This window comes from Quercus robur, chromosome 12 (assembly GCF_932294415.1).
Source record: "Quercus robur chromosome 12, dhQueRobu3.1, whole genome shotgun sequence".
NCBI classification, from domain to species: Eukaryota; Viridiplantae; Streptophyta; class Magnoliopsida; order Fagales; family Fagaceae; genus Quercus; species Quercus robur.
The window spans coordinates 27,032,548-27,053,319 of NC_065545.1; the positions used below are offsets into that span (position 1 = coordinate 27,032,548).

The 20,772-nt window shown below is 34.8% G+C and overlaps 2 protein-coding genes and 1 pseudogene across 2 annotated transcripts; 2 read left to right on the top strand and 1 right to left on the bottom strand.

The window, feature by feature from the left end:
• The first annotated feature begins 7,194 nt into the window (after positions 1-7,194).
• On the top strand, positions 7,195-9,566 carry LOC126710224 (actin-depolymerizing factor 7-like). The gene is made up of 3 exons (XM_050410603.1): positions 7,195-7,412; positions 8,510-8,769; positions 8,961-9,566. Exons 1-3 carry the CDS (start codon positions 7,410-7,412, stop codon positions 9,115-9,117), a joined length of 420 nt encoding a protein of 139 aa, XP_050266560.1. The 5' UTR covers positions 7,195-7,409; the 3' UTR covers positions 9,118-9,566.
• Positions 9,567-11,664: 2,098 nt separating this feature from the next.
• LOC126708326 (RNA-binding NOB1-like protein) lies at positions 11,665-14,464 on the top strand (annotated as a pseudogene).
• Positions 14,465-15,288: 824 nt separating this feature from the next.
• On the bottom strand, positions 15,289-20,543 carry LOC126710568 (probable LRR receptor-like serine/threonine-protein kinase At1g63430). The gene is made up of 13 exons (XM_050411097.1): positions 19,964-20,543; positions 19,380-19,518; positions 19,191-19,262; positions 18,910-19,053; positions 18,680-18,829; positions 17,962-18,078; positions 17,822-17,886; positions 17,263-17,514; positions 16,948-17,153; positions 16,688-16,820; positions 16,417-16,574; positions 15,928-16,143; positions 15,289-15,789 (listed from the first exon to the last, which is right to left on the bottom strand). Exons 1-13 carry the CDS (start codon positions 20,046-20,048, stop codon positions 15,544-15,546), a joined length of 1,983 nt encoding a protein of 660 aa, XP_050267054.1. The 5' UTR covers positions 20,049-20,543; the 3' UTR covers positions 15,289-15,543.
• Between the last annotated feature and the right edge of the window lie 229 nt (positions 20,544-20,772).

The following is a 20,772-nucleotide window of genomic DNA, read 5'->3' on the forward strand; positions in this document are numbered from 1 at the left end:
AGCTTTTCTCTCCACCTTTTGGTTTCTTTTGTGTGGAGGAATATTTACCGACTTGTCCTTTGAGGTAGAACACACAATAGGCACAAAATCGAATACCACAACATGATTGCAACAAATATTATCATCCTTTTTAACAGAAGGTTCAGCAATCAAACACTTGGCATACATCTTAAGAGATTCATTTTCACATTTTAGCTCATCAACAAGTTTGTTAGACAAAACAAGTTTAGCATCCAAGCCCATATTCAAACACTCAAACTCTTTCAGCTTTTCAAGAGAATTTTTAGCAAGATTCTTATATTTCTTAACCAATTTGTTGGATTCATTGAGTTTAGCAATCAAATTATCCTTTTCACCAAATAACTTGCTCAAATCTTTATGAAACTTCTTAGCCTTTTTCTTGAAGAGTTTGACGTTAGGAATATCAATAACACCCAAAGATTCATGTAACATGTCATCACAATCATAAGGATTAACACTCATAGAGACATTATTACAAACACATGGCGTGTTACAATCAACAACATCCATAGAAGCATACAAAGCATTATCCATGGCAAAACATACAAGGGGTCAAGGATCACACTTAGGTAATGAAACCAAATCAAGTGTACCCACTCTGATACCAATTGAAAGCTCGAAATGTGTGAAAACACAAGAGCTTGTTTAGACCCCCAATACAAATTACAGCTTGATTGATTTTACACTAACTTAATACTAAGTGCAGAATAGTGTAAATGCAAGCAAACAAGCTACTCTAATTCATATTTAAAGCAATATAACAGTAAAATGAAATGAACAAGAGTAAGGAAGAGAGATACAAACATAGATAACACTGAGATGTGTTATCGAAGAGGAAACTGAAGAACTCGCTGAAAAACCTCTCCACCGCCCTCTAAGCGGTAATCGATCCACTAGACAATTAGTTGGGATACATAGGTAAGCAAGAAACCCTCCAAGCCTAATCTACCCTCTGTACCTAAGCCCTCTAAACTCCTACTCCAACAAGGCTTCTCAGAACCGTGTCTTGTCTAACTCTCCAGATCCCGCAACAAGCTCCATGTTGCATTTGCCATCCTTGGCTTCTTCCAATGTTTCCTAGCAGCACCAAAACCTCACTGGACACTCTCAGAAGGTGTGGTAAGTGTTTGGACTATTGACCTCTCAATGGTATGGAAATGGAGAGGTAGGAAATGAGGAAATCCCACAAATAAAGGTGTAGAGAATTGTTGGTATAACAATTTCTAACTCTCAAGTGTTTTAGCTAGGGTTTTCTCTCAGAAGCTCTCTATCATATTTGTGGGTAATATGGGTAAATATAATGAGGGTACAGAAAGTGTGTATTAAGCAGTATAGACTGGCAGAACAAAATGTCTCGCAGGTGTCTCGCGGGAAGGCCTTACCCGCGAGATACTCGTGAGACACAGCTGTCTCCATCTGTACAGACTCTTCGCATTCCAGTCATATGCAAGGCATATGCTTCACTTCGCGGGAAGCTTAGTCGCGAGACACCCACGAGAATTCTTCTGACTTCACTTGCTTGAGTCTTCACACACTCTCTCTCTCTCTCTCTAACACACAACCCTTACAATCATATCCCACAATAAATACAGGGTACACAAGATTGAATAAAATTACAATCAAATTTGGTACGAAATAAAAGCCAACAAAATACATATTTGTAAATCACAACTTTACAATATGTTTTTGCAGCTTCTAGCCGTTGGGGTAGTTATTGTGGCCTTAATGTCCCTCTTGGTAACATTTTATACTTTGTAATGTGGCTTCAATGTGCTCCAACAGTTCATATAGCTGGTTCTATAACCGTTCCGGGTATAATTGGCCGCATTGAATGGCCTAGTTGCCTTCGTCAGTGATGTGGGTATTTGTTTAGCTCGTCTGAGGATGTCCTCGTCTGTATCGTTGAGATCGTCTATGGGAGACGAATTCGTCAGTCCCGTCACCTTATATTTTTGTTTATTTAATAAATGAGTAAAGCTTAAGCAAAATAAATTATTCCTGAATAGACTTATTCACAGTAGAACTTGATTAAAAACAAAAAAACAAAAAACAAGATGAGCAAAATAAATTATTCCTAAATAGATTTTTTTTTTTTTTAATACAAGGTAGAATTTCTACTATAGTCTAATCCAAGTATATATGTGTGTGAAATTCTCTCCTGGAGACTTGAATCCTGGCTCTTACTCCTCACACCCCACACCCCATAAGAACTTATACTTGTGGAGTGACCATCACACCAAGGGTGTGCGATGGTCCTAAATAGACTTGTTAACAGTAAGACTTGAAAAAAAAAAAAAAAAACAAGATGAGCTTAAGCTCATTAATGTGCTTGAAAATATGCCTGATATAGACTTGATAATGTAGTGTGCATTTGGGTTAGTGATTTTTAGCAAGCTTTTTGCTCCTTTTTTTTTTTTTTTTTTTTTGAGAGAGAGAGTTTCAACTACTTCACATTTGTTTGTTTTTAAACAATCTAAGCTCAAACCTTATATTTTTGTTTATTTAATAAATTAGTCGCTAACCCGTGCTATGCATGGGAATCTACCTATTTATGAGATAAACTAAATAATTTTATAAAATCTTAAATTGATTAAGAAACTACATCATTGCATGATTTGCTATTGTATGACTTCAATTTATGTTACAATTTGATGAAGAAGCCATTGCTTGAAAGACCAAAAAATATTAAAGAATCAGATTATTCACTGCTTAGAAATTATTGAAACAAAACAAAATATATATGACTAAACAATAGAGAAATATAAAAGAAAGATGGGTTACATTCAAAAGAATAATTTCAATTATTGAAAACTTTTTTATCTTGTAAAAAACGGCTAAAGAGAGTTTGGTAGTTCATGTACAAAAATTACTTTTTAAAAAATACATGAAAAACCATAAAATAAATTATTTTTTTTAACAAAGTAAAGAAGAAGAAAATAACATAAGAAGAGCTCATACCTCTACTCGGCTTTAAAAAAAATATAGTGGGGTTTGTATTGCTTTTATATTGTTCATGATTAATCTCGCAAAATTTGAGTTTAAGTTGGACTCGTAAGAGAGATAGAATTTCACTCCTTGTTAAGTTTGGACTAAATAAAAATAATTTTGTTTTTAAAAAATGATAATGATGCCTACCAAGCATCTTAATTACTACATTGTTGTATAAGAAGTTGTAGTAGAATTCTTCTATTATCCTAAGAAGTTGAACTTTATCAATAGTTGATGACTTTTATATTTATCCAAATAAAGCCACGTTTGGGATAATCATGATAGAGGATTTATTCAAGTTTTTTATTTATTTATTTATTTATTATTATTAACATTTGATTTTGAGTTTAAGTTAGACTTGTTAGAGAAATAGAGTTTCATTCCTTGTTAAGTTTGGACTAAATAAAAATAATTTTGTTTTAAAAAAATGATAATGATGAGTTTGAGTTTAAGTTAGACTTGTTAGAGAGATAGAGTTTCATTTCTTGTTAAGTTTGGACAAAAAAAAAAAAAATGATAAAAAAAATTAATGAGTTTGAGTTTAAGTTGGACTTGTTAGGGAGATAGAATTTCACTCCTTGTTAAGTTTGGATTAAACAAAAATAATTTTATTTAAATATTATGCTGACGTGGAAAATTATGAGAACTTCAGAGGTTTCGGTTTTATATAAGTTTGGACTAAATAAAAATACTTTTGTTTAAAAAAATGATAATGATGAGTATAATGTGCTGACGTGGAAAATTGTGAGAATTTCAAAATTTTCGGTTTTATATAAGTTTGGACTAAATAAAAATAATTTTGTTTTAAAAAAATGATAATGATGAGTTTGAGTTTAAGTTGGACTTGTTAGAGAGATAGAGTTTCATTCATTGTTAAGTTTGGACATAATAAAAAAAAAAATTAAATGATTAAAAAAATGATGAGTTTGAGTTTAAGTTGGACTTGTTAGAAAGATAGAGTTTCACTTCTTGTTTAAGTTTGACTAAACAACAATAATTCTATTTAAATAAAATGATAATTTTATTTAAATATTGTGCTGACATGAAAAATTGTGAGAGGTTCAGAAACTTCAGTTTTATATATACATATATAAATGAGTAGAGCTAAAGCAAAATAAATTAGACTGAATAGACTTGTAAAGCAAAATAAATTAGACTAAATAGACTTGTTAACAGTAGGACTTGATAAAATAAAACAAGACGAGCGTAAGCTCGTTAATGTGCTTGATAATAAGCCTGATATATACTTGAAAATGTAGTGTGCATTTGGGTTAGAGATTTTCAGTGAGTCTTTTTGATTTTTTTGGTCTACTGTTTATCGATCCCATGTGGGTCTCACAAAAAAAAAAAAAAAAAAAAAAAAAACCTTATATAAGAAGTTTTCTATCATCAGATTAAGACACCAATTAGTTTTTGGTGTAAGCGGAAATTGAATTTCAAGTCTTTTATTCAACCATCAGAAACTTCTTTAGTTGAGCAAACTGGAATCCACAAATTGTGTGTGTTTAGCTTTTTTTATTAACCGTAATATTAATGTTTACAGGTCCTATGTGCTGTTAGCTTTGGCACTAGTAATATTATTGTTTGCAGGTCCCACATTCAATATATTTTTATTTATCTTTTAGCTTATTTTGATAGTATTTTTAGGGAAAAAATCAATTTATTTTATTTAGCTTTTAGTTTTTATTTTGAGCACCTTCAATAAAGAAAAACTAAATAAGTTATTTCCAGGATATCTTAAATATGTTATTTCCAAATAAACACATAATTGTGTTGGATCTCATGCTTAAGAACTTGATGTTAAGCTCGAACTCGGCTTTACTAATGTATCAACTATCAAGCTAAGCCAAGCTTAAACTATTGAATTTTTTAATGAGATGAACTCAAAGATTTTATTTATGTTGTTGAAAAGAGCTCAAACATTCGTTACCCAATAAAACTCAGTTCGTTTACAGTTATACAATTTGATTAAATTGAAAGCATAATAAAATTAAAGGAGAATAACCTTCGGGAAATACCAATTATTGATGGAAATGGTAGTGCATTTGGGAAATGGTAATCCACTATAAATTGGTTCCATTTCAGCCAATTTTTTTCTGTACGAATAATTAATGATACTGAAACTCACCTTGAAAGAATGAGGAAATGAGCAACATGGTTTAGGGGCTCGTCACTTGTGTGGAACTGGAAGTGAAGCTAGTGATTCCGTGAGGGATGGATTAATGGAGGTTACGTAACGTTACTCGATTGGGACTGGAAGATGTGGGTCCCGCTAGATAGAATTGAAGGAGTTGCGAAGGAGTAATCAAAACCTCTTTAAAAATATGACAGCTGGGGTTGACGGGGAGAGTTCATCGTGGCAACGCAGACGTAGCGATCATCACAGAAAAAAAAAGCTCTTCAGTTTGTCTTGTCTTGGGAGCAAAGGTCAACAAATTAAAGGGGCCATTGATGATTAATAAAACCATTAAAAGCTTTTTAAGATTTAACATAACTTTTTGCAATTTATTGGTGTTTTTCTCATTTCAATTGCGATTAAGTTTCAATTGAATCAATTTTCACCTAATGATTTTAAAAATCGTTGCACTTGGAACATATTTTAACACTAAATTATGTATTTATGTTCAAACCTTTTATTTTTTTCCTTTCGCTTTAGCTAAGGGATCAAACCTTAAACACAAACCCCAAAAGAGTGTGGATGGCATTGGGACATTGGATAGGCTAAACAATGATGTTAAAACTATACATAATATTACGTCCACAATAAAGTTAAAATATTAACAAGTAAATATTATGTCTATAATAATTTTACAATAAAATATTGATGTTATATTGTTATTAGTAGGTAAAAAAATCATATTAGTTCTTGGTCTAGATTATAACTAGTAATAGTATACCACTCCAAATTTGTTGTGAAATTATTGTGAACGTAATGAATTTCAACACAATTTTTTTATTAAATTCGACAAAATAGCACAAATCCAACAACGCATTTAAAGCCACCATGAATTGGTTTGGGTTAGCTATTTCTATTTCTGAGCCCAAGAAACTTGGATTACATTGAAAAATATTAAAAACTCATCCACCCTCCTAATTTAAAATTGCCTAGGTTGCTTGTGGCATATTCATGTGACTATGCTATATTGTCACTTATCAAAAAAGTTTTTGAGTCATGAAAACTACCAACAGCAATGAACCACAATGGCGGCCAAAATATTGAGCATCATTTAATTGGTGTTTTAAATTGTACTAAAGCCTCACAACCATTCTTCATAAGTATATCCCAATGGCTTAATTTCCTAGCCCGACACCACTCTCCCCCCCCCCCCCCCCCCTCCCCCGGCGAAAATAACAAAAAACAAAAAGTCTCAACCTTTCTTATTGGTAAGGATAAAATTATAACATTAATACCTACCCAAACAAAGGCATGAAGCAACGACCCAAATGAATCCGTCGGCATCCATTGGCAAGTGACGACGGTATGATTATGGCGAAGTGCGCCTCGAAGCTGATGAGAATACCTAAGAGGATGTGTAGCTGACGCCAATAAAGCTAAAGGGAGCTGACGAGCCTAGCATAGCCTAGCTTGGTTTCCACGTTTGCATATATAAGGAAATATCTCGAGGCCCATGTTCCATGTTAATCCAAAAGGACTCCTACAGGGAAAGGAGTTTCGTAAAAAACGCTCATAAAGACTCTTATAAGGAAAGGAATTCTAAACCAAGAAAGAGAGATCAACCCTCTACTACTATAAAAACCCCAAAACCCTTACAAAACAAGGTACGTATAATTCACCCCAGCTCTGGCACTCTAGAGTGGTGAGAAGTTCTAACTTAACCTTTTGAGGATATTTGGCCGGCATCACACCGATGCACTCTGTTAGGTCTTCTCTTTTTGTATTGTACAGGTGTTGTTCGAGCACGTGAGGACCGTGTAATTTACTGTTGATTTTTTGGCATCATCACTTATGAAAACATTGTGACCAAATATTTTAAGCATGGCTTACTTGGAGTTTTAAATTGTACTAAAAACCCTCTCACCAATCCTCAAAAATATATGGTAATGGCTTAAGTTTTCATGGACAAACATTATAAAAAAAATAAAAATCAGTATTTGATTTTGGGTATTAAAGGCCGTCCTTAAAAAATTTACAACCCATAAGGCTAGAAACTAGAAAGTGAATTGTGGACATAATTGGATGAGAAACAAGTTGTGCTCCAAAATCTCCTTTCCCTCCGCTATCAAAGTTCCACCGCTGATACCCCCAAAGAACAAGGATCTCGTTTTTTTTTTTTTTCTTTCTTCATTCAAATACCTCCTTTTCTTTGCCTTCCCAACCCTTTTCATTCTTTCTTTCCCCCTTGTCACATTTCACAAGGCCTTTCCTCATTGGTGGCAAAATGGTACGTACCTTCCATCTCTTTCTATCTCTTAATCTTTTCTTTCTTTTTTTTCTTTTCTTTTTTTGTAATGGATGACACTGTTAGATAAATTCATAAACTAATAGTATGATTATTATACTGTAGTTTTTTTTTTTTTTTTTTTTCTTTCCTTCTTAATTTGAATCAACTGATCATAGAGAAATCTTTTGATTCTACTTCGAACACCAATAGCAGTAGGTCACATTTGTTATCTAACAAAGGAATACTTATATAGTCCAGCCAATTTGCCTAAAACATGATTATTTTTATGTTAGATGACCAAGAAAAAAGAAAAAGAAAAAGAAATGAATGAGTAAACATATGAATAATTTTCAGGGATACGTCTGTATGTTTGAATAGTACATTCCTATCTTTTGTGTCTTAGGATCTGCCTACAAATAATTATAAATATTCAATTACAAGCTACAATGCACACCTTTTGAAATTTTTTTAAAAAAAGAAAAAAAAAATTTGTTAATTCATTGCATTGTATGCATAAATCCAATGTAATTGTATGTTTTTCTTGACACTTAGATAAAATTAAAAAAAAAAATTTAATAAAAAAAATGTATAAAAGTATCATGAGATGAAATATTAAATACATCTTAACTTGTGTTCTTTGGATGCTTGTTAACAAATAAATAAAAGCAATCACTAATACATCAAAAGTCAAAAAGGGCAATCATTATTCATTTGTTGCAATACCGTTGAAAGCCATAAACAGTTGCTTATCCTCCTTAAAGCCCAACCAATATAGTTTTTTTTATCCTCCTTAAGGTCATAGATGATACATGATTTTTGGCACAATCATTAGAGAATATTGTCAGGGATTTATCAGATAAAGATCACATATAGCCAAGGGATAAAGGTCAAATCTTTCTCAAAGAATTCTGCAGCTCAAACTTATTAAATTTTTTCATAATTAAGTTTTTTCAATCAACTTGTCGTGATTAATTAAGCTGGTTTATGTTCAATAGCAAATACAAATACAATGCAGTCTAATACATAGTAGCTGCACCAATATATCAGAATTTCTAGTCATAACCAAATAATTTTCTGTAAATTTTGTGTTTATAAAGGCAAACGCAGCATCAGGAATGGCTGTGCACGATGATTGTAAGCTGAAGTTCTTGCAGCTTAAAGCAAAGAGGAGCTATCGTTTTATTGTGTTCAAGATTGAGCAACAACAGGTGGTGGTGGAGAAGCTCGGGGAGCCTACCGAAAGCTATGACGATTTCACTGCCAGTTTGCCTGCCAATGAGTGTCGTTATGCCGTCTATGATTTTGATTTCATAACTGCAGAAAATTGCCAAAGGAGCAAAATTTTCTTCACTGCATGGTAATTTCACACAAAAACACACTTATTAGAAAATGTGGTTTCTCTTATAATTAATTTGCATGGTAATTTCAGCCTTAATTCCTTTATAGTTTACTGATTACTAGTATTTGCCTAGTATACTTTGCGCTTTTTTTTTTTCTGGTGAAAGTTCAGAACAAAAAATTCAACATGTGGGTGTGTTTTGGATGCAGGTCACCGGATTCATCAAAGGTGAGGCATAAAATGGTTTATGCTAGTTCCAAGGATAGATTCAAGAGAGAACTGGACGGCATTTCATTTGAGTTGCAAGCCACTGATCCCAGTGAGCTGAGCTTGGACATTGTAAAAGGGCGAGCCACATCTACTTAATAAGCACCCTTTTGCTTTGCTTTCCTAAACTGTTTCCATCTTTGGGGGGCTTTTTTTTATTGCCATTTGTAAGTTGGTTCCAAGTTCTAAACCCTTGGGATGTAAATTCATTATACCTTCTTCTGTAACCTCAACCCTGTAGAGCTCCAGAATTGATGTGGCTGGAAAAAAACAGAGAGCTATAAATGGCTTTTGCAATTCTCAAGTAGAATTGGGTGAGTTAGACTGGGGCTGCTTCTGCCGCATTTAGCTAATTTGTTGGTAAGACTATGAGTTGTGGAATAAGTCCTAATCCTGTGCTCATTGTGGATCTTCATCACTTGGGAATTGAGGGGGGTCAACTTTGTCTAAGGATTTGTTTTTAAGGACGAGATATTGTTCTTTTCTTAGTGTATTTGGAAGTGTAATGGTATTGTCATTTTGGAAATGGAAAACCAATTTTTCATCCAAGAAAAAAAAAGAGAGCCTAGCAAACGTCAAGCTTAGCTTAGCCTTAGCAACCAAAAAAGCATTAACCGTAAGATAGTTGTACAAATATGTATTACCACCTCTTTCAGAGTGCAATTACACTAATAAAGAAAGGAAGATGATCAATTATCAAAGTCATTCAACCAATTTATCCTATAAGGTGACAGAAAGAATATAAAATTAATGAATAGTGTTCGAGTATAATAGTATTGGGATATATTATTTATATAAGAGGAGAAAGTACAGTGTTATTGTACTCCAAGAATACTGAATAATCACTCATATATAATCCCTAATGATTAGTGAAATGACATAGTAATTTGTGTAAAGATCACAAACCTGGAGCTTTAGAACATTCCTGGAGGCTTTTCCTACTCAAAGGGGTTCTTGTTAGGTTCTTTGATGGCTTCTACAGCAGCGTTTTGACATGTTGGTCATTGTTCATTTTATTTTTTTATTACACTGAATACTGAATAGTGAGCAAAGGTTTTTAATAGTTAGTGTTTGCATGTGGTACACTGGTATTTCCTATTGTCCCATTTTGAAGAGGTTGATATGTCATTATTTTATTAGAGGGTGCAAAGAGTTGGCTTTAGTGTTTTACACGAAATCCTTATAAAAGTTAATTTTTTTTAAAAGGCAATTAGGACCCTTTTAAGTTTTTTTTTTTTTTTCTTTGCTCTCTTAAGTGTGTACTGTACCTTCTCCCAAAAAAAAAAAAAAAAAAAAGTGTGTACTGTAATGAAAGGAATATAAAGAGAACGCTAAAGTATTTACTTATATATTTAATCATTTTATATGTGATAAAAGATACATGTCATATTAAGTTAATCTAACTCGCCAACAAATTGTCATAGGTTGTACGACCTATTTTAATTCAACTCACTTTAAATCAAACCTAATTGGGCCAAATGAGAAGTGATTTGAACCCTATCTATTTACCAAGTTTATTTGTAGGCTCTTTGCTTGACAAAAAAGGTACCTTTTGTGTTAGAAAAATTGTTAACTAAGGCCTTTGGTTTGGAAACTAAATTGATTCTTGGCAAAATAAAGTGTAGAATAAAAAGAAAATAAAGGTTGCTTTTTCTACCCCCAAAAAAAAAAAATTGTGCTTGAATTTTGCCTTTGATCAATAACTCTTTACACAATATTTCAAATATCTGATACCAAATTGGTAATAAAATTAGGTCCTCAAAACCTCCTACAAGTTTTTTTTTTTTTCTTTTTTTATTTCATTATTATTTTTTAAATAGCGAGTATTGTGATTTTTTTTTTCTTTTTTTATTTTGGGTGAGAGAAGTATATTTTGAAACTTGGTCCTTAATCCTTATTAGGGTTGTCCAACAAACCCGATCACCCAAGCCATCCAACCAAACCTAAGCCAACCTTCACTCAATCCAATGATTCCAATGGTTGATGGCAGATTTCCACCTTCAAAAATTGATACCAGCAAATCAAGTGTCAGGTCTCCTCCTCCAAAATCCAACTTGATCCAATTTGACCGTAAAAACTCTTAAATTCAGTGAGTTTTATTATGTTTGGCAACGTTTCTAGTGAAATTCGGCAGAGATCCACACATTTCTGTTATTGCTTTGCCTCTCTCTCCCATTACCAGTTTCACCCAAATTTGACCGTCACTCAATGAGAATTTGACCTTGCCTCCCTTATCGATCAACAAGAAGTCTAGTTCTCTATCACCTTACAAGAGTAGATTGAGTACGGGTTGAGCACAAATCCAACTCAAACCAACCCATTGACACCCTAGTCCTTATATTAAATCTTACAAAAATAAAATAAAAAAGAAACTTATTATAAAAAAGAAAAAAGAAAAAAGAAAAAAGAAGACACCTAAAAGAAAAGGAAGTCAAATTTAGGAGTTAAAACTTGAATTAGTTCTCATTTAACCGTAAAATGAAAAACGACATCGTTCGTAGCATTCCTTATTTCTCCACTACAACTCCCTTAGCTTTCTAGGGTTTAAGCGCTCTCTCTCTCTCTCTCTCTCGTAACCATGGAGGACAACGCAACCCCAACAGGCAACAGCCCCAGCTCCAGCACCAATTCGGAGCAGCATAGTGAAGAGGCAACAACAACTGCAACCCCACAAAGGGCATAGCTGTGGCCGTAGTCGATGCCAACACCTTAATCGAAGAAGGTGGTGATAAACTCACCCGCAATGCCGACAAGTCGGTCACCGTCCCTAAGGTCATGGCTGAGGTCCGTGACCCTGCCTCCCGTCACCGCCTCTCCTTCCTCCCTCCATTCCATGGACCCCTCCCCCGACTCCCTCAACAAAGGCATTTCTTTACTTTCCCAGAAAATGAATAATAATCGTTTTCTCGAGAAACTAAATGTTGATCTTAATCTAGCTGAGTACTAATATTTTAATGTAGACAAATAGACATATATTTGAAAATTAATCTCGAATTAGAATGATAGTCTCTGATGATTATTATTTTTTTGGAAATTTAATTTGATAGTTATAAAGTTTGCGAGGGCGACCGGTGACTTACAGACGCTATCAGATGTTGATTTAAAATTGATTGCATTGCATTGCATTGACTTATACATTGGAGGCTCAGATTCATGGGACCAAACATATTAGGGACTGTCCGTCCATGTGGTCAATGCGAAAAAGATTACCTCCAGGCTGGGGTTACAATGTGCCCAATTTGAGAGAACGTGCATCGGTTGGGGATGGTGGTATGTCGAATTCCAATTCGAGAATCCTACCTTTGCAGGACTTGAACTTGAATGTTGTCGGAGGATGGTTTGATGAGGATTGAGGGGAGCAGGATCCTCTCAACGCTGCAAATTTTTGTCAAAGAAGAAAGAGGTAACGATTGAAGGGAAGAAGATGGTTGCGAGTGGCATTGATGCGTCTCAAGGAGAGTTTGATGAGGATGCTGGTGATTAGATGCCTGCTGTTAGTCGAAGTACTCATAGACGGTTTCTTAGAAGGAAAACTAGGCGTGAACATTATGAGGCGATGGCTGCAAAAGGGATAGCAATGTTGTTGAGGATGGTAGAAGCTTGGAAAATGAGATTAAGGAGGGGGAGAATGGTGATGAAAGTTTATCTACGATTCTGGAACAAATGAGGTTGGAAGAAGAAGAAGACACGTCGAATGGTCTTCTTCCACAGGGGAATGAGCTGGACATATCTTCTGAGAGGCTTGGATCCAGCAACCCTGAATTAGCAGGAGCTTCGTTTGAGAGCAATGAAGCTGAGGTAGATGACGAAGATGAGGTTGATATGGTTAATGAAGGATTGGATCATGTGGAGATGTCAAGCCAGGCCGATGAAAGTGTTGATGCATCCTATGCTGATGATGGTAGTAGTGAGCAAAGCTGGATGCTGTGATCGTTGTCTGAGCCCAGTATGGCCTGTGTAACTAGTGACTGCACAATGCAAAATGTTCTTCTACAGATGGGTTTACGCTTGCTGGCACCTGGAGGAATGCAGATACGACAGCTGCACAGGTATATATTTCATATACACTTCATTGGGTGATTACTTGTTAGAGTTATCTTTTGCATTTTGTTGTATTTATTTTCCTCTCATCCATCCCCTATTTTTATAAAGAAACGTAGAAATCATGTGCATTGGCGATGCTTCATATTAAGTGATGGAAACTGTCTTAATATGCTTCATCTGGATTGTTGGTCTGAGTGGTGTATACTGTTATCCTTTTTCTTGACCAGAGAATCTGTTTTTATCTCAATGAAATTTTTACACCATATATATGCTTATCTTTGACAATTCTGTCCTTCCAGGTGGATTCTGAAATGCCATGCATGCTATACAGTGACTGCTGAGATTGGGAGGATTTTCTGCCCAAAGTGTGGAAATGGTGGCACTTTACACAAGGTAGCTGTTACAGTTGGTGAAAATGGAATTGTTTTAGCAGATCATCGGCCACGGATTAGATTGCATGGCACTAAAGTAAGTATATCCAAATGTGCGACTCACAGGAATTATTATGCTTCTAATTGTAGCTTAATTCTGTTAGTTTCTAACTAGCAAACACTTGTTCTATATAAGCGTAGTGTTCTCTATCTTGTTCCTACCATTTGATTGTTGCGAACTTTGTCTTATCATCACTGCTTCCTGCCATTTGGTTACAGAAACTATCCCCTCCTTACTGGTTCCTACCTATTATGATGAAAATATTAATACGTTATAGAGGATAAGTATTTTTTGGATTTGTTTGGTGGATATTTCATTCTCAAGGCCTTTTAGAATCCAGATTGGAGCTTTACTGGCTATTTGTATGCATGTGTTTTGACATTTGTCCCTCTGCAGTTTTCACTGCCTTTGCCCCAGGGTGGAAGGGAGGCCATTGCCAAGAATGTCATCTTGCGTGAAGATCAACTCCCACAAAAGTTTCTTCATCCCAAGACAAAGAAGAAAATGAATAAGCAGGTTTGTTTTGGTTTGTGTACCTGCTGATTCTTGTATTTGTAATTTTTCCTTTTTTTGGAGATCATGTCTTAATCATAACTGAGACTACTGTATATTTGATTCTCAGGGAGACGGCATCTTCACTGCAGATGACTTTGGCCACCATGTTGATAAAAGAGCCCCCCTGCAGCCTCCTGTAAGAAAGGCATTAGCAGTTTTCAGTGGAAAGAGGAATCCTAATGACAACCATTTTTCTCGTTCTAAGCATTAGTTGGTTAACTGAAATTTTGTTCTCTCTGTTTTCTTGGAAAATGTATCAAAACTGGCTTTGATATTTAAAAGTTTAATGCCACCAAAGTGGTGAAAGCTTTGTCGTGTTGAATGAGACCTCTGGTAAACTGTCACCTGTGATTAATATGTTCTATAGATATTTTGCTTAAATGTGAGCACAGTTTTGGTCAGGTTTTACCTTTTATGTTTCTTTCTTTATCTTCTTTTACCCCTCATGCTAGATTGCAGAAAGGGATTGCAATCATTGCATACCAATTGCAGTATTGTTCTCATAGGCCAAGATGTGGAAGTATGATCAAAATTTGTGATATCAAACTAGGTACTGGGTTCCCATATAAATGGATGGTCATATGCTGCGAACCTTCCAAATCTATTGGCCCTAGATTTCGATTCAATCAAAGATGCGTTTTCATAAGTTCTAATCATGGTCTGCCTAACAAGCTAGTCGTACCTCAGGGCATCTTAATGAGAATTTGATGAAATAATAACTAGAACAAAAAAAATTGAAGAAGTCGGTTATTTTGCTGTAGTGTGAGCACAGTTTTTCTCATGAATTGTTGCACAGTTTGTCCCGTGAATTATTATTTGTAAATCCTATTATACGTTTTGAAATTATCTTTCAAGATGGTAGTATCCTTCTAAAGTTAAGTAGTTAACAGTGCTGGATCTTTTGATTGTGTAAGAACTCTTCAAATTCAAAAATTCCTTTAACTACTTACGGAATCCTAGAATTTGTTCTATAAGAGCCCTGAACTTGAGGCCAAAATGTTGTTGATAGATAATACAAGGAAACCAATTGGCAAAGACAGAATTGATAAACATGAACCAGACACATCTTCAAAGCACTTTGATTGTGACCATATCTAATGCTTTGATGCTCAAGAAAACAGGAGGGGCATGGTTTGTAGATTTTTTTTTTCTTCTTTGAGGAAGTGGGGGAAGGGTGAATGCTGGTCAAATGGAAAAGTCAAAAACAGCTCACCACATCAAAAATAACTCAAAAGTCAATGTTCCATCATGTAAAATAAATTCATTTCTGATTTGCACCCAATGAACAATTTCTAAGAAGATTGTGATTCAATTAATCTCAGAACTTTACTAGTTAACTACTCGTATACAAAGAGACTTTGTCATGCCTGAAGCTTTACTTTTCCTCTCGCATGGAAGCATTTACAAGGAACAGATAAAATTGAGGTGGGAGAAAAAGAAAGAAAAATGAACTACCGTATACTCCTGCTTTACAGTGTGTTAGCTTCAACTTATTTATGAAGAAAGAGCAAGTTCAGCCCATGCCAAAGAAGATGACTTAAAGTCAACCGATATTGATGTGTCAATTCCACTCTCTAACATGGTACACAGTTCCTTCATGGACAACTGCTTGCTGGAGTCGGGATTAATGCAATGATTAACTACCTCACATACAACTTTGAGGTCTTCAAATCTGAAATGTTTCAACTCTGGGTCCACCACATATGACATAACTTCTGGCAGGTCAAGATATTCCTTAGCCTGCAGCAGAGAGAAGTTTTGGTGCCTTAACTACCTTAAACTATTATATACTTTTTAACCATCCCTTTAAGATCACATTTTAATATAAAAGGAAGCTTGTCATAGTCATACATATTCATAATTTAGAGAGTTTCTTACCCAATCTACCAAGCACCCTTTCTCCCTACAATATGGAGGTCTTCCGCTGATTATTTCCAGCATAAGTACACCGAAAGCGTACACATTGCCTTGGACATCCAGATGGCGTGCCTCCAGAGAATTTGGAAGAACACAGATAGCACCTTGATTGCCGATAGCACCTGAATTCTTTTCTGACCTTGCAAGAATTGTCTTCCAACTTTCAAAATCAACCAGCTGCAGTTGAAGCAAAGATGAATGTACTTCAGAATTCTATATGAGGAATAGCCAGTACAAAAGGATTTATGAAGAGGGTTTTGGAGTTTTATCAAAACATTTTTACTAGTATTAAAAACCACACTATCTAAAAAATGGATAAACAGTGACAAGAATTATTATTCTGACAAAAAGAAAGTTCACTGATTTACCATTGGATTAAGAAGAGGAAATAGATATTCTTTATGTCACGATAAAAAAAATAAATTAAAAAAGAAAAGGCTTGGGACATGCCTTGGGGGAAAAATCTTCTGTAAGATAAATGGCACTAGAATTCAACTCTGATATGGTAAATGGTGGCTCAAGTTGTGTGTGAAGATACTTGAGTCCACGTGCAATGCCAATAATAATTTTCATACGCCTAGTCCAAGAAAATTGGCATCCTTCTCCATCTGCAATAAAAGATAAATGCTCAGGGTTTGAGTTGGTGAAGCACGTAAAAGAATAAATTTCCAGTGAAGCAGGTTAAAGTAGACAAACATTGCAATTACGAAATTTGACTTACAATGTAGGTACTCATACAGTGTTCCATTTGATGCATATTCAAAAACAAGCATCCTTGTAAAGGGAGTGCTCTCTTTACAATATCCCAGTAATTTTCCTGTATTCTCATGATTTAGTCTTGCCAAATCTGCCACCTGAATGGCATTTCAAGTCAAATAGTTGTTTTGAACATGGTTGAATTGCCAAATCTTACATTCTGTGATTGTATTTTTTTGTTAAATGCTTTAGGCTACAGTTTTTTGCAGTAATAATAGTGGTTACCTCTCTCTGAAAATAAAGCTCAAGATAGCCTGTCCAATGCTCTTCTTTGATGCAGAGGGATATCACAGCTATCTCAGGCCCACTTTTCATTGTACCTTTATAGACCACACTGTCTGGTGAGGAGCCAATAATGTTGCTGAAGTCTTCACAGGCTACTTCTAGATCCTGTCTGCTGTATCTTACAACATCTTTCAATATTTCAGAATCTGAAAGAAAACCCACCAAATTAACCAATAGATTTTTTTTTCAATACACTTCAGTCTTCTGAACTTCAAATGCATTTAGGCAGAGGTAGCATGAGCTAAGGAACCCAACCTATGTATACAGTCATATGGTCCTTTCCACTTGCTGATTTCTTCCAGGGCATTATGATAGAAGATTTGCCATTGCACTTCTGAAGAGCAGTGATAATACCAACCAGAAAGAGAGAACCAACCATGGTTCCTGTTGCTATTTCCAGAGCCAAAAGCCAGGTAGGTTTTGATGCCCCCTGATGCTTGGGTATATTATCAGTTGGCCGGTGGTTTGAGTTGGCTCCTGGATGGCTTTTGGAAGGTGGAGCACCACCTACAAAAGAAAAACTGTCACTACTAACTACAATAGTTAGAAATGAATTTTTATAGGCCACAAGACTTGTAAAATTGTGAGAATGAGTTCAGTTCCAATGCAGAAGTGAGATCAGCCAATTGCAAATTAGGATGTTCTTGAAAAATTGATTAAGCTAGTTTGCTTAGAACTTAGAATAGAGCATAATATATTGTCATCAAGTTTAAATGTTCAAGGGTTTGTTCTTCATTTTGCATTTACTATTTACTGAAACTTATATGTATATGTGTACTAATAAACAGCATTGCACGAGGGAAAACTAATATACCACATTGCCCGGTTAAACGTTGTTTGGGATCTTTGTTTTGGAGGCAGTTCCCTTGAAAGCTTGACCTGTATGGAAAATGTCAAGTAAAAGAAGACTTAAGCAAAAAGAAGCAAGCATGAGAAAAGCTCAGAAAAAGGGACCTTGGAAGACGCTCCAAGCACTTAGGTATGCTACCAACCAAGAAGTTGTATGAGAAATCTGCAACTTGTAATTGAGAACTGCGACAGAAGCCAGTTCCGTTTGCACTTGAGGTATACCTGAAGCAGAATTGAAGAGATGCACTTTAATAAAATCAAAACCTTAAGCAGGTTTAAGTAACACAACATTTTCCATTTTAGTAAGCCACCTAATATCTTAAAATTAATATCACTATACACCAAATTTGAACGAAGCCCAAGAACATTACTCGCGATGACTTGTCTCAATACTAGACACTAACATAAATTTCCATATTCACATAGGACATATGAGCAGTTTACCATATCCATTGCCAAAGCAAAGATGAAATTAATTATACAAAAATGATAAGAAGAAAGAATCTTTTTAAAATCCCCTCTAACAGGTGAAATTTTTCAAAAAAAAAGATGTAGATGTATTTGATGACACCATACTGCTTGTGTATGAGCTATCTATATTATATATGCATATACTGAAACTCAATAAATTTGCAAGGAAAGCAGATTATGCAATGCATACTTTTTAGCATCAGCTGATGAATTCTTCTTATTGGGATATTAAGATTTATATTGTACCCATCTTCACACACACACACACATCCACAACCAGAATTGCACACTAAATGGAGCATCATCTTCAGAACTTAATCAAACATTTCCACTTGAAGTATCTTCCACTTACTTTCTACGTATATCAGATGAGAAATCTGGATTGCTAGCAGCAGGAACACTTCCTTGAAGCCTATTCCTGTCCAGCCGAAGTTCTAGGAGATGATTCAAATTGCTAAGCTCAGGAGGTATTAAACCAGTCAATCCATTTGACTGAAGATTTCTGCAACAACGAAAGTTAATTAATTCTGAGAACCCAACACAGCCTAACTTTAAACAGATCACCAACCCAATTCTTTTTACATTTTCACTAGACTTGTCAAATTTCCAATCTCTGGAGGAATTGGACCCGAAAGTTGATTCATCCCCAAATCCAAAATCTTGAGGAATGTCAACATGCCAATTTCTTTAGGTATTATCCCAATCAGATTGTTCCCATGCAATATCCTACAAACCATCAATCCATGAAATAAAGCTTTAACCATCATATTCTCAATAAATTAAAAAAATAAAAAAAAAAATAAAAAAATAAAAAAAAACCTTCAGTTGTAGGGGATAAATAAAAAAGAAAAGCAAGAGCATACAATTCTTGCAAGTAGGCAAGTAGCCCCAATTCTTGTGCAAGATATCCCCTTAAGGATGACCCAGAAATGTTTCTGCAGAACAGAATTCCATCAAGTAAAGGAAGCATGTATTAGCCTAATCAGCTGCATTTAATTGCAAATAAGACTACTCTACAATTTACAGTAAGATAGGAAGATATGAAATCTTACAGCTTTATAACATGGTCTCGAGCACCATTACACGAAATGCCAGACCATTCACAAGGATCTGGATCTAGGGCATTCCAGTTGGACAAAACCAGCAGTGGGTCTTCATATATACCTTCCTTAAAGGTTGTGAGGGCCTCAACTGTGCAAAACACAGAGTTTCCAGTAAGAGAACCTTCTTTGAAGTAGCAATTAAGTACATGAATGCAGTACTTTTGTCTTCTTCAAAAAAAGCAAATATAGTACACATCTCAAAACAACAACAAAAAAAAAAAAAAAAAATCCAAGATTTACTTAACAAAATTACGCCAACACTACTTCAAGAAAACTAACCCACATTTGGTAAAAGAAAATAGCAGACAAAGAGAAAATAAAATAAGAAGTACACAGCTTTGAAACTTAAAATTTGGCCTGATTGTCATATTTATAGCTAAGTCTTACTCTGAATGAAATTCAGAACATACATTGGCAACTTGGGTTTCACATCTTTCCCACATTTTCTCAGCAACCAAATGGATCTTAACAAAACATCAAGATCTGAGAAAGAAAAGTTACAAAAAAAAAAAAACGTGAAAAAGAGCACATACCTTCATATGATGGAAAGGGATCACAGGTCACAAAAAGAAGCCCAGATATCAGACATAGAAGCAGAATTGAAGTATATGATCTCATTCTTGTCCTTAGTTTTCCTCATAAAACCAAGAACCCAAAAAAAGTCATGAAACCAACACTAAAACAAGAAACAAGGAGGAAAAAGAAAACCCACTTGGTTGGAGATCTGGGGTTTTATGAGAGAATAGAACTTACATAAAGTTCAAGTCTTTAATACTGTAATGTACTTATGTGTTTAGGTTTAGAGAACTTTAAAAAAAAAAAAAAAAAAAAAAAGAAGAAGCTATACTAAAAGAGAGAGACAGAGACAAAAATCAAGCAGCAATAGTAGGGAGTTTTAAATCCAAGATTTGGTAACAACCCATGAAAGCGAATCACTGAGTGAGTGGGAAACAAATTGTAGGAAAATTGAATTTGAAAGAACCAAGAAGTGGGTGAAACTTGGATTCAAAGAGAGGTTTGCAATATGTAAAACAAAAAATAATAAGGAAAAAGATAGAGCTTAAAAAGAAAGCAGATTTTGATAGAGAGACTGTGTGTGAGTGAGAAGATGTTTAGTAATTAGTAATTTAGTAGTGTATGTTGGTTAAAGACTTGAAAGCTGGCTTTTTTTCTTTTCTTTTTTTTGAATTTTCTGATTAGCGTTTTGGTGTCGTACGGGAGTGCATTTGGATCTTTTTAACCAATCATTGCCTTAAACAGAGGGGTTTTTGATAACTTTGATTGCTTTGGGAGGTGTTTATATCTCGTGACTCGTGAGATGATAATTTAACTTCTCGATTCT